We start from the raw sequence: 16,439 nt of genomic DNA on the forward strand, positions 1-16,439 counted from the left end.
CTGGTCGCCTCATGTCAAGCTGGAGTTGGAGAAGGTTCAGGAAAGGGCGCTGCCGGGATCCCAGGGGACGGAGTGGCTTGCTCGTGAGTAAAGGGTTTGGGTTCAAATCTGGTGCTTTTCAGGCGAGGGAGTGGCAGCAAGAGAGAAGCTGACAAAATTAGTAGAGCTGGGCGATGTATCGATACATTGCCCAAAACCGGTTTGAAGTTCAGATCTCAATAACGATTCCAGAATTGCAAACCCCTGCCCGCCTCCCATGCGCTGCCAGCACCATGTGCTTCACTCCTGGGGGTTGCCAGCATTTGGCACGCAACCTCCTCAGCTTGCTCCCCGCAAGGCTGCCCAGTGCTGGCCCCCTCAGGCACTGGCGTCCAGGGCCCAAGATGTGAGGGGGGCCTGCCTGCGCCTTGGCTGCCCTCTCTGGCCAGGCAACTGGACCGCCTCCTCCCTTGTGCCAGGCTGCGCAATGGAGGCATGCCTGCGTCCCAGGAGCCCCTGTGGCGGAAGCGGCCCTGGCTCCACCTCCCCGTCTCTGGGTGCTGCGGTCACTGGTAATCGCACGCTGGCAACTGCAGTGGGTGGGAGCTGCACCCAGGCAGGAGGGAGCCTTGCCCAGTGCTCCGTCACCGCTGGTGCCAGGAGAGGCGATGGTTGTCATGAGCCTTGACTGGCAGCTCCGCGGGCATTGGCAGAGCCCTGTGGTGCCATGCTGGCGTGCGCAGAGCCGTGTGCTGTCCCAGCCGATGCTCCCGCCCAGCACAGTGATGCCGTCTGCCCGCCTGGCTGACTACCGAGGGCAGAGGCAACTGACGCCTTTCCACGTTCTTGGCATTGCGATGTATTGTGATATCTTGAGGTTCAGATGACGATCTAGAAAAGCAGGCATCTCCCAGCCCTACTCGTAAGGCTAGAATTTGTATTATATTTTTTATTGGTTTTCTAAATACATACAAACCTGTCCAAATTATTTAAATTTAACACAATTTCTTTTGAAAATTAGGTGTCCATTACTTCCTGATGTTGCCACTTCATTCTTCTTTAATCTCCTCTTAATCCTTCTCTGGATGTTAGCCCATTCTCACAGCTGACTTTTCCAGTTCCCTTGCATTCAGCACCTCTCTTACTTTTAAGAATATAAAATCCTTTTCACGTGTGTAGTCTTCATAAACGTTTTCGCAGATCATTGCCACCTTCCTTTGTCCAGTTCTCTGCAATGTTTACAAAGTCACTTTCCATTCCTTTGAGATCTCTGCAGACTGCGGATATAAATAACTCTCCAACAAGATGACCCCTCTCTGCTATTAAAATTCCACGCTGGGGTTCTTCCTCAGCGCGCAGTTAAAAAAACCCCGTCTTTTCACAAATGCAAGCTATTGCCAGATTTAATTAGCAGCCGTTCATCTTCTTACCCTTAATTGTTCTTACACTCCTGGTCCAGTCCAAAGATAATTTAAATGAAGTGCATTCTACCTTGGTCAAAGTGGGAGGGCATAATAAAACATTGTTAAATCCTTCACTGGGCATAAATCAAATGCCCCCCCCCTTTCCCTCGGTGTCAGACAGAATAGCATAGCTACACACGGCTCATTCATTTTGCGGGGGGGATAAGAAAGAAAAAGACAATTTGGAAACCAGATGAAAACGCAGCGTGTCTTGTCCTCCCCCTTCCTTCCCGGCTGTTGTAAGGATTTTCACGCTTCTTGAAAATCAGATACCTTCAGAGATCCAAACCCAGTCCTTCCGGCAGCTGATTGGTAGCAGCCCTTTATCATATGCCCTTTGAGGACGGCCTCATAATTAAGGCCAATACTGTTGAACCTTGGAAGTCGAATAGCTTAGTTCCCAAACATTTTGGCTCCTGAATGTTGCAAACCCAGAAGTGGCTGTTCCAGTTTGCGAACTATTTTTGGAAGCCAAATGTTTGATGGGGCTTCCTGCAGCCAATTGGAAGCCGTGCTTTGATTTTCAAACGTTTTGGAAATTGAAGAGACTTCCAGAACGGATTCCGTTCGGCTTCCACGGAATGGCTGTATTCCAAATTAGTGAAGAATAAATCACAAATCATGCTGGAGATGGAGATTTGTCCGTGGCAAGGACACACTTGCAAGTCGCACCTGATCTGCCTTTCAAATTGGCAGATATGGGCTTAAGCGACGCCGTGGAGTGCAGGGAACTCCCCAGAACCCCCGAGGAGCATTAGCAGGACTTTTACCCCATAAATCCTGGCTTTCCCCTGCCCCCGGAGGGCAGCAGAGCTTGACCATCACGGATCGTGACATCAGCCGGAAACCCATTAAGCTAGAATTTGTGGACATCCAAGGGGGCAGAATGTCGGGAGGTGAAATCAAGAGCTCCTTCAACTACAGAACAGCCATGGCCCCCAACCGAGATGGCTTTGAAGGAGGATCAGGCGACTTCACGGCGGACGAGAGGGTTATCCATGGCCGGCAGCCCCAGTGGCCTCCGCGGAGGGAGACAGCGATGCCTCTGGAGTTGCTCTTGTGTTCGAATCCTGCTGGGGGGTTTCCCGTAAGGGGCCCCTGGAAGAAGAGGAGGCTGAGCCAGAGGGGCAGTGGGTCTGATCCCGCAGGCTCTCCCTGTGCTCTGAAGAGGCAGCTCTTGGTGCGAGAGGTTGGCTATGAGCCAGTGGTGCCTCTGGGAGCCTCCAGTGCCAGGAGCAATAGACCCCAATGAACTGCTGTGGGGCAGGGGAAGGGCTGCTGCCACGCTTGGGGCCAGATTGGAAGCTGGACAAGGGGGTCCATTGGCCGGAACATGGCCTGTTTTCAGGAGCGCCCGGACGGGGAGGGTGGGGGTCGCCATTCCTGGTGGGGAAAGACACAGACTGGAGCCAGACGAGAGATGTGGCAGAGCCAGAAATAATTTATTGCACAGGTGGGTGGGGTGAATATAAATAGGGGGAAGCCCCCAACCCAGTCGGAAGACGAGGAGACGGTCACGAGTGCGGGTTTCCTGCGTATGAGGAAGGGCCAAAGCTCAGCGGCCGAGAATCTGCTTTGGGTAAAGAGGGTCCCGGGTTCAAGTCCCGCTGGCGGCATGTCCAGGTGTGGCTGGGTGAGGCTTCCTGCCCGAAATCCACGCTGGGGGTGCTGCTGCTGCCAGTCCGTGTCGGCACTGCTGAGCTAGAGGGAGCAAGGGTCTGACTCTGCTTAAGGCGGTCCTGGGGGTCCTGTGTGAGATGCTTCCCCAGGCTGGGCCAGAAAGAAAGGATTGTGGGGGGGGGGGGCTTCCACTCAGCCCCTCAAAGAAACATCCAAGGCAACAGTGGGGAGGGGGGTGGGGGTGGGAAGAGCCAGGGATGTCTTTGGAGGAGCAGTTCCTGAGAGTGCCCCCCCCGGCAGGCAACTTGTGGGAGGCTGGAGGGGTGACCCATCGCTCCCAAACAGGCAGCGCAGCCCATCCTCCGGGTCTGTGGGCTGCGGACAAACTCTGTGCTTAGAGAATTGGTGGAGGGTGCTGGGAGCTGTAGCTCTGGAGGGGGCGAACTACAGTTCCCAGGGTTCTGGGGGGGGGGGCCTCATGTGCTTTAGGTTTAAAGTGGGGGAGGGGAGTCTGGGAGTAGCAGCCACTGCTCTCCCCCTGACTGTAGGCCTTTCATTTTGGCCTCAGCCCGCTCCGAGCCCCACTGAAGAGAGACGGGGGGAGACGGGGTTCAGCTAGATGACCACAGGGGGTCCCTTCCAACTCTACGATTCTGTGATCCTCCCTGCGATGCAGACTCGGGGGGCCCCCAAGCCAACCCAGCTGCAGCAGCAGGATGGGGGAGGGGAGCTAACAAGGCAAAGCAAGAGCGTGGGGGGGGGAGAGAAGACCCCCCCATTTCCTTCATGTAAATCAGTTCCCTCCAGTGGGGAGGCAGCTCCAGTGTTTGAAAGGGGGGGTGGGTTTCCTCAGTCCAGGCCACTCCCTCCCCCAATACTTGCATGGGGGGCTGGAGAGTCTAGGGCAAAGTCCAGAAGCCTTAGAAGCCAAGGGCACCCTGGTGGTCATCTAGCCCAACCCCCTGCCAGGCAGGAATCCCTAAGAGGCGGCCCCGATCTGCCGCGGCCCCGATCCTGTTTGACCACACGACAAACTCCCTTGGAAGGAGGCGGTCTTTCCTGCGGGGCTTCTGGGCAGAGGTGGGGGGTCCTAGCAGAGCTGGCGCTGCCTCCACCAGGCCTGGATCTGGGCGAAGGGCACCTTTTGGGCGTGCTCCGGGCAGAGCCGGGGGTCGTCGGCCTTGCCGGTCCGCAGGGCGCAGAGCAGGGCGGTTCTGCAGAGGTCCTGGCAGGGCTTGTGTGGCTGGTGCCCTTTGTGCATCAGGAGCCAGAAGCGCTGGAAGAGACCCTCGTCCGTCTGCATGCGCCGCACCAGGGCGTCCCAGTCGGCCGGGAAGGCGCTGGCCAAGCCGTAGGCCTGGCGGGCCCCGTAGAGGCGCTGCCACTGGGGTTTCGCACCCGGCACGTTGGCCAGCGTCAGGTTGAGGATGAAGGTCTCGTGGTCCAGGACCTGGAAGGAGCTGCCGGGACGCGGGCCGTCCACCTGGTAGACGCGGTAGCCTGGCAGGGAAAGGGTTACAACAACAACAACATCATTGGGTTGTGTTTAATTTCACAAAACAGGAAAATCTTCCTTCCTACTGTTTGGACAATCAAACGCAGATTATTGAATTATAATAATAGAGTCGAAGCCGCAAAGTGATAGAGGGAAGTCAATAAATTTATAAGGGACTCAAACAAGTATGGAGGACTTCGTGTACAAAATATATAAGTATTGGTTTGAACTTCCTGAATAATGTTTGTTATTGAAAAGTATTTTTATTTTTATTTTTTTGTTGCCTTTTGTTGCAGTTTTTAGTTTTGTCATTTTGTTTTGGTTTTTTCGTCTTTTTCTTTCTTTTCTTCTCTCTCTCTCGCTGTTATTCTATTTATCTTGATCTTTAAATATTTCTGTTATAAAAAAATTCCTCCCAATAGCACCTTAGAGACCAACCAAGTTTGTTATCGGTATGAGCTTTCGTGTGCATGCACACTTCTTCAGATACACTCTAAAGTGCTACTGGAAGGAATTTTTTTTATTTTGTTTTGACTACAGCAGGCCAGCATGGCTGCCTACCTGTAGCTATTTCTATTATGTAATTTGTAAGACTTATTTTTATCTTAGACTATGTAATTTAGGAATTTTTTTAGTATTCTTTTGTTGCAAATTTTGAAAACGTAAGAAAGTTGTTTTTCCTGTTTAAATGAAAGGGGCTGTGGCAGCAGCATTCTGCACCCCCCTAGAAAAGCAAAGGGGGCCCCCAGGCCTCCAACCGCAACTCCCAGCATGCATCTCTCGGACGGTGGGCCAGGAGTTCTGGAAATAATCCCAATGTGTTTCTGCCAACCAATTTCAGACAGCCTAAAAGGAGAGACTAGTCTTGCATTTAGCATTCACTCTGGAAGGGTCTACTCGATTCTGGCCAAATTCAGTTGAATATTATTGTATTTGACATTTGTTTTTTGTACTGATGTACTAAAATTACAGTTACTCTTTAAGGATGCCTCATATCAATGATTAAAGGCAGGGAGTTTGAGGGTTTTATGGTCATTTTTTGGGAGTATGGGGTGCGATTGATGTAGATTTTGCTTTAGGAGACTTAGTTTGGTTAGAATCGAGTCCACAATTCCAGAGTTAATGCTAAATACCGTATTTTTCGCTCTGTAAGACACACCAGAACAAAAGACGCACCTAGTTTTTGGAGGAGGAAAACAAGAAAAACAATATTCTGGCTTCTGGGATAGCTGCGCAGCCTGCATTCGCTCCATAAGATGCACACACATTTCCCCTTACTTTTTAGGAGGGAAAAGGTGAATCTTATAGAGCAAAAAATACAGTACTTTCCTCCTGGTCAATGAGCTACTAGAACTGCTAGAGGGCCTTGAAAAGGTGTTACCTGGGTTTTTCCAGACTCATCTACTATCTGAAATCCAAAGGGGGGTCAGATGTGACCCCCCCCCACCCTAGCTCTCCTACCCCACTAGGAAGGACAGGACAGTTTTATGAGTCCTTCTTAGGTGAGCTGTGGAACTCCCTGCCACAAGAGTAAGCGATTGCCACAACTCGGACTGCTTTTGGAGAGGATTGGGCACTGATGCTGATGGGGATCCCCATTTCATCCTTGGCCAGCCCTGGGGGCAGGATTCCCTCCCCACAACTCACCTGGGTTGAGGTTGACGTAGGTGGTGACGCTGGGGGCCACGAAGGCGATGCCCACCGGGCGCGAGAGGGTCTCCTCGTCGTAGAACAGCTCAAATTCGTCCAAGTGCGTGTGGCCAAAGAACTGCCCGGCCACCGTGCCCTCAAACCTGGGGGGGGGAGAGGACAGGGGTAAATGTGGGGCTAGCTGGGATCTCCTCTTCCCAGAACCCACGGCCACAGCCTGGGAAACTGAGGCAGGGCAGGGGGACGCCATGGGGAGAATGGGCAGTGGCCCCCTTTCTGGCCCAGCCATGGGGGGCAAGAGGCAGGAAAGAGCAGGATTAAGGGGGCCAGGGGAGGAGGCGGCCCCCCCAACTGGACTAGATGGCCCTTGGGGTCCCTTCCGACTGGCAGAGCGGCATGGAGGGAGGGCAAGGTCCCAGGTGGCGGGGGGGGCATGCAAGCGTCTCACCTGCTGATGATGCGGTAATAGTTCCACCCCCAGGAGCGCATGCAGTGCGCCGGGGGGATGTGGCCGATGATGTGGACCTGGGTGGGGGGCAAGAAGAAGAAGTGGGGCTGAGAACCATTCTGGGGGGCTGGACTGGCACACAGCTGGACCGGGCAGGAAGGAAGGAGTCTGCCCCCCGTCCCCCACCCCCTGTGAAGCCCCCTCACCTTCTCGCCTTGCTCCTCCGCCCCCTGCAAGACCCCCACCAGCCACTGCAGCTGCCCGGCCGGGTCCGTGGAGTTGATGAGGAGCCAGAAGTTGGCGTCCGAGCAGAAGTTCATGTTGAGGGAGACGAGGCGCAGACCGGGCTGCAGCAGGAGGGTGTAGAAGCCCCCCAACCTGCGGCGGGGAAGAAAGGGGGGGGGGGAGAGGCGTCAGGGCGCAGGAAGGAAAAGAAACCCCAGTCCCTGCCCTCCCTCAATCCAGGTGAGATGGAGGCCCTGTTAGTGGGGGGTTCCCTAGACCAGATGGGTCCGAGGTTGCCTGCTCTGGATGGGGTTACGCTGCCCCAAAGGAGCAGGTTCGTAGCTTTGGGGTCCTCCTGGATCCTTCACTGTTGCTGGAGGCTCAGGTGGCCTGGAGTGTCTTCTATCACCTTAGGCTGATGGCCCAGCTATGCCCCTATCTGGACAGGGAGAGCCTAACTACTGCTGTCTATGCTCTGGTAACCTCAAGGTAAAGGTAAAGGAACCCCTGACCATTAGGTCCAGTCGTGCCTGACTCTGGGGTTGCGGCGCTCATCTCGCTTTACTGGCCGAGGGAGCCGGTGTACAGCTTCCGGGTCATGTGGCCAGCATGACTAAGCCGCTTCTGGCGAACCAGAGCAGCGCACGGAAACACCGTTTACTTTCCTGCCGAAGTGGTACCTATTTATCTACTTGCACTTTGGCATGCTTTGGAACTGCTAGGTTGACAGGAGCAGGGACTGAGCAACGGGAGCTCACCCCGTGGCGGGGATTCGAACCACCGACCTTCTGATTGGCAAGCCCTAGGCTCTGTGGTTAACCCACAGCACCACCCGCGTCTAACCTCAAGGTTAGATTACTGCAATGCGTTCTACGTAGGGCTGCCTCTGAAGATGGATCAGAAACTTCAGCTGGTGCAAAATTCAGTGGCCAGGCTGCTCACCGGAGCAAGGCGGTTTGAACATCTCACACCAATCCGGGTCCGACTGCACTGGCTACCCATTAGTTTCTGGGACCAATTAAAAGTGCTGGTTTTGACCTATAAAGCCTTAAAAGGCTCAGGACTGCAAGACCTCAAAACCGCCTCTTTCCATATGAACCCACCTGGACCCTGAGATCATCTTCTGAGGCCCTCCTTCGTGTGCCGCCTCCTTGAGAGGTCCAGAGGGTGGCGACATGAGAACGGGGCCTTCTCTGCAGTAGCTCCCTGTCTGCGGGATGCTCTCCCCAGGGAAGGTCACCTTCATTACACACCTTTAGGCGCCAGGCAAAAACATTCCTTTTTAACCAAGTCTTTGGTTGATCTTATTGACATCCAACTTTCTTTTAGAATCTGGCATTTGGGGGGGGGGGTATTGGGTTACTGCTTTTGGTTGGATTTCATATGTTGTGGTCTTGTTGCGAACCGCCCTGAGACCTCTGGGTATAGGGTGGTGTATAAATTGAAAAAAATATTATTATTATTATTATTCCGTATTTTTCGCTCCATAAGACGCACCTGACCATAAGATGCACCTAGTTTTTTAGAGGAGGAAAACAAGAAAAAATATATTCTGAACGAAACAGTGGATGTATGATTTTTGTGGTTCATGCTGTGGCCACAGACATGTGATCTGATGGTAAAAATCCTGAGGATCCATGGGCTTTTACCTCCCCCCTCCCAGGCAGCCTCCTTTATCTCTCCCTTATCTCTCTTCCGATCCCACCGATCAGCTGCTTCCTTTCAACACTCCCTTCCCTCTTGTTTGCCTTAGTGTCTTTTCCTCAGCTGGAGCAGTTTTTTGCTCCTCCTTTTCTTCTAATTTCTCTCCTTGTTGCTTTAGTCTTCCTGTTTCCCCCTTTTGCAAGTTTGCTGTCTTTACCTCCCCCCTCCCAGGCAGCCTCCTTTATCTCTAGCGTCCCTTATCTCTCTCCCCAATCGGCAAACGGATCAGCGGCTTTGTTTCAACACCCACTTCCCTCTTTTCAAAAAAAAAAAGCATGATCTGCTTTTCACCCTTGGGCAATTCGGCTCCAGGGAGCATGCATTTGCTCCATAAGACGCACAGACATTTCTCCTTAGTTTTTAGGAAGAAGAAGGTGCGTCTTATGGAGCGAAAAATACGGTAATAATAATAATTCCACTCTCACTGAGCCTGATACGTAGACGTGTGGGACCCCCAAGGACTCTCTGGCTGGGATCCCTATGAAATGTGCAATGCCCCCCTCCAGAGCAGGACCCCCCGCCTACCTGAGGGTCCCCAGGGCATGGGGGGGCAGCCAGGGGCGCCAGGCTTCGGCCATGGCCTCGTAGAGCCAGGCAGAGGACTGGTTGCCCACCACGAAGGGCGGGGGGAAGGCGTTGACGGGCACGGCCTCGTGGTTGCCCACGGCCGGGTAGACGGGCAGCGGCCCCAGGTGCTTCTGGATGAGGGCCGTGATGGTGCCCAGCGCCCCCAGCTGGTCAGCCCGGCTCTGCTCCCAGATGTTGTGGGCGGGGATGTCGCCCGTCCAGTAGGCCAGGTCAAAGGGGCCGGATCCTGCCAGGTGCTGCAGGAGGCTCTCCAGGGTGTGCAGGGGCAGGTCGCAGCGCCCGTAGGTGCCCCAGAAGCCGGCCCCCGGCCCGCGAGACGGGGAGCCCCCCCGGCAGCACAGGGCGTTCTTGCAGTCGGGGTCGCTGCCGGGGGCGTAGGCCTTGTCCCAGTGCAGATCAGTGAGGAAGAGGATGCGGGAGGAGGGGGCGCCCGGCGGAGGGGGCGCGGGGGGCACGACGGGCGGCTTGGGCGCCCGCGGCAGGGTAACGTTCCAGTCGGAGTAGATGTCCCAGTGGCCGCAGCGGGAGCCCACCAGCAGCCCGCAGATCTCGTCCGGGCGCAGCACCGAGCGCCGCCAGGCCGTCAGGAAGTCGGGCACAAAGAGGCGGATGACGTCCTGGCACACCTGGGGGGTGCCCGCGCGGAGGCGCAGGCAGACTGCCACCCCCGTGCGCTGGATCCAGTCCTGGCTTGACTGTAGCTGCAAGGGAGGGGAGGAGAGAGAGAGGGTCACACCAAGGGAAGGGGGGGTGGGCTGGATGATGCCCAGGGGGCCCTTCCCAGTCCCTGGTTCTGTGGGAGCAGAGCTAGGAACCCAGTCAGACTTCAAGGAACTGGGAGAGAGCAGGGTTCGAAACCCCACTCTCACTAGGGGCAGGGGGGATTCGATTTAAATCAAATCAATTTACCGTATTTTTCGCCCTATAGGACGCACCGTCCCATAAGGCGCACCTAGTTTTTTGGGGGGGAAATAAAGGAAAAACATTTTATTTCCCCCCCAGGCATGGGGCTGGGGCGGGGGAAGCCCAAGCTTCCCCCAACCCCAGCCCCCAGAACAGGCAACTCTCTGCAAGCCGTGGGAGCCTGGCGCCGGGCTCCCGCACCTTGCAGAGAGCTGTGCGAAGTCTGGGTGCGCTGAGCTCAGCGTGCCCAGCCTTCGGCATGCAGGCAACTCTCCGAAAGCCGCGGGAGCCCTGCGTGGGCTCCCGCGGCTTGTGGAGATCTGCGTGAAGGCTGGAGAGCGAGAGGGGTAGGTGCGCACCGACCCCTCTCACTCTCCAGGCTTCAGCGAAAGCCTGCATTCACCCCATAGGACGCACACACATTTCCCCTTCATTTTTGGAGGGGAAAAAGTGCGTCCTATGGGGTGAAAAATACGGTAAATCACTAGTCAGTAAGACTTGATTTACCATATATTTCTGTGTATAAGACGCCCCCAGGTATTAGACACCCCCAATTTTTAGGGACTCCAATTTAAGAAAATAGGGGGGAGACTGCCCCGTGTATAAATAACCCACAGTTTTTCACATCATTTTAAAGTAAGGAACCCCAGTCTTATACAATACAGTCAATCCTTTTTTTACAGAAAGACTCATTCTTGCTGGTATAATCTTCATATTTACAACCAGATAAAGGTCTCATTTTTGGATTTACATATGCAAGTGGGACTGGAAAGAAAGAGTATTTCATTATTGTTATGATTATGGTTTAACTACAGAATTAACTGTGTGGAATTTATGAATTTTGTAATCACTTTCAACGGATTGATAAGATAGATGATGGAAATTATGGTTTCTAGCTACAGCACAGTCTTATTTGTCTTGGAAGGAGATAAAACCAAGAAGTTTGGATATATGCCTGGTACAAATGGTGGAGAGCCAGATTTCCTCCCGCTTGGGGTGTGTCGCAGTGGAAAGCGACAGGCGTGAGAAAGTGAAAGTGAATTGCCACAGACAGACTGTCGAAGAACAAAGAAAAACGCAGAAAATAAACATTCACACAGAAACAGACTCAGAGGCTGTTAAAAATAAATGAAGGATCTGCAATGGAATGTCTTATTGGAACTACCCGGACTAATTAAGGGAAGCAGCACAAATGTGAGATCACTGGGAGATCATCACTCCCCGAAAATGGAAAACTTAATAAATATTATTACAGTCATACCTCAGGTTACAGACGCTTCAGGTTGCGTTTTTTCAGGTTACGGACAGCCGGAACCCGCAAGTACCGGAATGGGTTACTTCCGGGTTTCGGCAGTCATGCATGTGCAGAAGCACCAAATCGCAACCCGCGCAGGCGCAGACGTGGGTTGCAAACACTGCGGGTTGCAAACGTGCATCCTGCACGGATCACGTTCGCAACCCAAGCGTCCACTGTATTATTAAAAAACAAAACGGAGGATCTCCTCCAAGTCCACCTTCCGGAGTTCTTTTCTGCTTCTCCAGAGAGCAAGAGATCCCAAAGCGCCGGATTAAAAGATCAGGACTCAATATTTGGAAGAGCTTTGTGGCACTAAGAGGGGCTTTAAGGGGTGGGCGCTCCTTCCTGGGAGCTTTCTAAGCAGAGCTTGCATGGCCACCTGCCCAGGATCCTTGAGTGGCGATTCCTGCCTTGCGGGGGGTTGGACTGGATGACCCCTGGGAGTCCCTGGTTCCACTCTAGGACTTTCTGTTCTTACACTCTGCCAGGCAGCAGAGAGCTGACTCCCCTGAAGGCCCATCAGGATCACAGCTGAGGCACCGATCCAGCTTCGTCGTGGAGGTGCTGCAGCTGCCCAGCAAGTGAGGAAGGAGCTGAAGGCCAGTGGGCCTCCCTGTCCAGCCCCTGCCTCCTCATTTTATGGTGCTTTTAATTCTGTTGGGAATTAAAAGACAAGAGTGGCTGGGGAAACCCAACCAGATGGGCAGGGGATAAATAAATATACCGTATTTTTTGCTCTATAAGACTCACTTTTTCCCTCCAAAAAAGTAAGGGGAAATGTGTGTGCATCTTATGGAGCGAATGCAGGCTGCACAGCTATCCCAGAAGCCAGAACAGCAAGAGGGATTGCTGCTTTCGCTGCACAGTGATCCCTCTTGTTGTTCTGGCTTCTGAGATTCAGAATATTTTTTTCCCTTGTTTTCCTCCTCCAAAAATAAGGTGCATCTTGTGGTCTGGTGCGTCTTATAGAGCGAAAAATACAGTAATCATCATCATCATTATCACCATCATCATCTCAGGGCCAGGAGGCAAGGACGAGGTCAGGGTCACGGCTTGGCAGGGAGGGGCGGGAGGAACAGGGCAGCCTCCGAAGGGGAAGCGGTTGCCGCACGCATGCAAATGCCACCTCTGCAGATAATTGCAGGATGCAGGAAATGAAATGCATAATCGGATAATTGAGGGGTGGCGGAAAAGCTCCCCAACCCGTGTTTCCTGTTTCAGGCAGGCAGGGGTCTCCTGTGCCCCACGGCACCCCCATCATCCCTTTGAGGGCACTGCTCAACACCCGCCCTTGCCAAGGGAGCAAATCACCCTGGCCAGGGATCTCTGTGCCAGGCAGTATCCCGTGACCAGAGGAAGGCTGGGATTAATAATAAGAAGAAGAGTTTGGATTTGATATCCCGCCTTTCACTCCCTTTAAGGAGTCTCAAAGCGGCTCACAGTCTCCTTTCCCTTGGGAAGATTAAGAGGCAAAGAGAGGCCCCGCTCCGGAAGGGGCCCTGGCACCCTCCCTCTCTTGTGGGGGGGGGGGGAGAGGCAGAGAAGTGCCCAGCAGCAAGGATAGCAAAATGGGCCAAAGTGAGCCCCCCCCTACAACTCCAGCAGGGGGAGGGGCGGGGGGGGCAGAAGCTTCTCCTGCACCAGAAAAGGAGGAGCTGCACAGAAAGGGGAGAGTCAAGAGGCTCTTACCTCTTGGCTGAAGAAGGAAAGAAAGAAAGAGAGAGAGAGAGAGAGAGAGAGAGAGAGAGAGAGAGAGAGAAAAGGGGGGGGGGGGAGAAAAGAAAAGAAAAGAAAAGAAGGAAGGAAGGAAGGAGGTCCTTTGTCAGAGGCTCTGAAAACACCTCATTCCGAAAGAGGAAGTCACAGAATTGTGGAATCGAGAGGGAACCCCAAAGGTCCTCTAGTCCAACCCCCACAACGCGGGGATCTCAGATAAAGCATCTTGGACAGACAGCCCCCCCCCCAAGCTCTGCTTAGAAACCTCCAAAGAAGATGAGCCCCCCCTTTACTCTGACCCTCAGGAATTTTTTTCTGACGCTTAGTCAGAATCTCCTTGTCATGTGAGTTTCCTGGACGGAGTCCTGCCCTCAGGAGCAGCAGAAAACTGGCTGGCTCCCCCTTCCCCGTGACAGCCCTAGAGATAGTTGGAGACCCTCCAGAGCTCTGAAGAGAAGGCCCATGTTTACTCTGGTGAAGGAACAAGTCACCCTGTCCCCTCCTCCAGGCTGTTTTGCAGCCCAGGCCCAGAAAGGACTCCCCCCCCCCCCGGACTTGCCCAACCTGCTTCTCCTCTGGCTTGGCGGAAGGATGGGCTGGGTTGGGGGGAGCAGTTGGCAAACCACATTGCCCCACTGGGGCCAGGCCCTGGGGGGCAGGTGGGGCAGACGGAGACAGCCGGGCACCCAGAGCAGCAGGGAAACCAGGCAGCCAGGGCCACACAGGGGAGGAACGGCTTCATGGAAAAGTCTAATGACACCGGGAGCCAGAAGCTGCCGCCCAGAGCCAAGGTAGCTGGGCCTCTGCCCAAGTCGCTCGGCTGCCAGAAGAGCTGCACATCTGGAAGGAAGAGGTGGGGAGGGGCTGGTGGGGCTGGCGCCTTCACACTCCACCTGCTATGGACCTCTGACATTGCTTTGCCAGCTTCTGCCCACCTGGTGCCCTCTGCCAGGTGGGCTGGGGCTGCTGGGAGGCGCCACCCACAGCTTCTGGAATGGGGGGCACCAGGTGGGCAGAGGCTGGTCTAAGGGACTGGGCAATTCTCATACTTTATGGGGGGGGGGTCAATTCTTTGACTCTGTAAGTTGGCACCCATAATTCTTCCCCTCTCCATCCTAACCTCACAATACCCCTGCAAGGTCGGGCCAAGAGATGGTGACTGGTCCAAAGTCACTCCCTGAAGGGGGATTGGAGCCCTGGCTTCCAAGCCCAGCACTCCAACCACTACACCACACTTCCTCCCCAAAGCAGCTGACAAGGCAGTCAGCTGACTCACCTGGGGGGGTGTTGTGGCTGAGAGCAACTTCCCCCTTTGCCAGGGATCCCGTTGCATCTGTGGGGTCTGGGTGGCGGGAGCAGCCTGGACTGCGCTGGGCTCAGCTGCCAGCTGCTGCCCCCCAAGCCAGTCTCAGGCAGAAGCAGGGGCAGCTGCGATGCCGCGGCCTGGAGTTCAGAACTTGTCCAATTCCCAATGAACGGATTTAGTTGCACTGCAGGGGGTTGGGCTAGATGACCCAAGGGTCCCTTCCGGCAACAATTCGATGATGGGTTAAAATCTCGCTTGGAGGGGCGGGTGCTGGCAGCCTGTCCCTGACCCCTTTAGGGCTCCCTCCTCTGCCCCCCCAAGCTCCACAAGACAGAGGGATTCCTTCGCTTTTGATACCTGCATTGCAGGGGGTTAGGCTAGAGGACCTTTGAGGGTCCCTTCCAACTTTACAAATCTAGGATACTAAGAAAAGCTCAAATTCAGAGTAAAGGAAATGAAAGGTGTCTGTAGACATGAGACCTCCTGCCAGGTCATTTCAGGAATAATTGGGAAGATTCCCCACAGGACTCCCTTCTCTTGGGGGGGGAGTGTCCCAGAAGGGACAGAAGGAAATTCTTCGGCAAGAAGAAGAGCAAGGAAGGGCAGGATGCACAGGGTGGATTCTGGCTTCTTGCAGGGATCTGTGGAGCCCTAGGGCAGCCTTGCCCCACCCCGACCCCCTGGTCACGGGGCAGAGAACTGTTTTGCAAAGGAAAGGTCCAAAGGTTGTCCTGGGCCAGCAGCCTCTTCAGACTCGGGTGCAAAACATCTCCTGCCTGTGTGACCCTGGGGGGGGGGGGAGCAGCTGCCGGCCAGAGAAGGCAGTCCTGGCTAGATAATAAGGCTCCGGGGAGTGGCAGCTTCTGGAGCTGCCCCCTTCATTTGGGGTTTCCATCGGGAGCCACCCTCTGCCCCAGCTTCCCCTGCTTGTAGGGCAACAGCCTCAGACAGGGAAGTGGGGCAGCTGACGCACAACTAGGGTTCAAGTAATGGGGGGGAGGGCTGCGCTCTGGGCCTCTTCAGGTCAACAGGGCCTTTTCTGCTGTGGCCCCAGAAAGGCTTTCAGGAAGGGAGGGGAATCGGCCACGTCTGTTCACCCTGGTTTCTGCGGTCCCTTCGGTGCCGTGTGGAATCCCAGGCTTGTAGCGCTGGACGGGACCCCGCGAGGCCATCCAGCCCAACCCCGCGCAATGCCGACTGCCTCCCTCGGCGCCTTAAAAGCGGCCATGTCGGGACCGCGGCGCCGCTCGGGTCGCTTTCCTGGCATCCTGTCAGCTGATTCGTGCTGGGAAGCAGAAGCCGCAGGTTGCGGTCAGAAGGGGCGTCCGGGGGGAGCGCTTCTCCTTTTGGGGGGCGGGGAGAGTGAAGGAGGTCGCCCGAGCGGCCCGCCCCGTCCGAGCCCCGCTGCCCCCCATCCCGCGCGCCCCGGAGACCCACCTGCACGCCCACGTCGAGGGCCAGGAAGAGCGCCTTGCAGGCGGGGCAGCTGAGGTTCCTCCAGCCGAAGCGGACGCCGGTCTCGGGGAGAAGCTCCGCCAGCGCCGCCGCGTCCTGGGAGCCGCCGGCCTCGGTGGCCCACGGCCCGGCCAGCGCCCCGGCCAGCAGCGCCCCCCAAAGCAGCGCCCGCGCCCCCGCCGACCCCCCCATGCCTCGCTCGCCCCACAGCAGCCCCGACGCCCGGGAAGAGCCTCACTTGCCGGCTCCCTTGCTCGCCGCTCCGCGCTGCGCTTCCTTCCTGCTCGGCTGCGGGCGGAGGCGAGGGGCGGGCCGGGGAGGGGCGTCGGCGGGCCGGAGAAGCGCCCCCGCCTGCCCGCCCCCCCCGTCGGCCGGCTGGCTGGCTGGCCTCCCTCCCTCCCTCCCTCCCTCCTTCCCGGCTCTTCTCCTGCGCGCCCGGAGCCAGCGGGGGAGCCGGGCGCGCGAGGCGGGGCGGGGGCTCCGAGGGGGCGTCCGGGGTTGGGGGGCTTCCCGGTTTCCCCGCGCTCAGCCTCCTTCCTCCGCCGCGGCCGGAGCGCAGCCGCCTCTTCCGGCCCGGATCCAAGATGGCC

The 16,439-nt window shown here is 55.8% G+C and overlaps 1 protein-coding gene across 1 annotated transcript; it reads right to left on the minus strand.

Moving 5' to 3' along the window:
• Window positions 1-2,858: 2,858 nt before the first annotated feature.
• Window positions 2,859-16,056, minus strand: SMPD1 (sphingomyelin phosphodiesterase 1). The gene is made up of 6 exons (XM_081002153.1): window positions 15,832-16,056; window positions 9,110-9,873; window positions 6,862-7,033; window positions 6,656-6,732; window positions 6,205-6,350; window positions 2,859-4,562 (listed from the first exon to the last, which is right to left on the minus strand). Exons 1-6 carry the CDS (start codon window positions 16,039-16,041, stop codon window positions 4,153-4,155), a joined length of 1,779 nt encoding a protein of 592 aa, XP_080858279.1. The 5' UTR covers window positions 16,042-16,056; the 3' UTR covers window positions 2,859-4,152.
• Between the last annotated feature and the right edge of the window lie 383 nt (window positions 16,057-16,439).

This window comes from Podarcis pityusensis (genome assembly GCF_964106645.2).
Source record: "Podarcis pityusensis genome assembly, chromosome: 4".
Lineage (NCBI taxonomy): Eukaryota > Metazoa > Chordata > Lepidosauria > Squamata > Lacertidae > Podarcis > Podarcis pityusensis.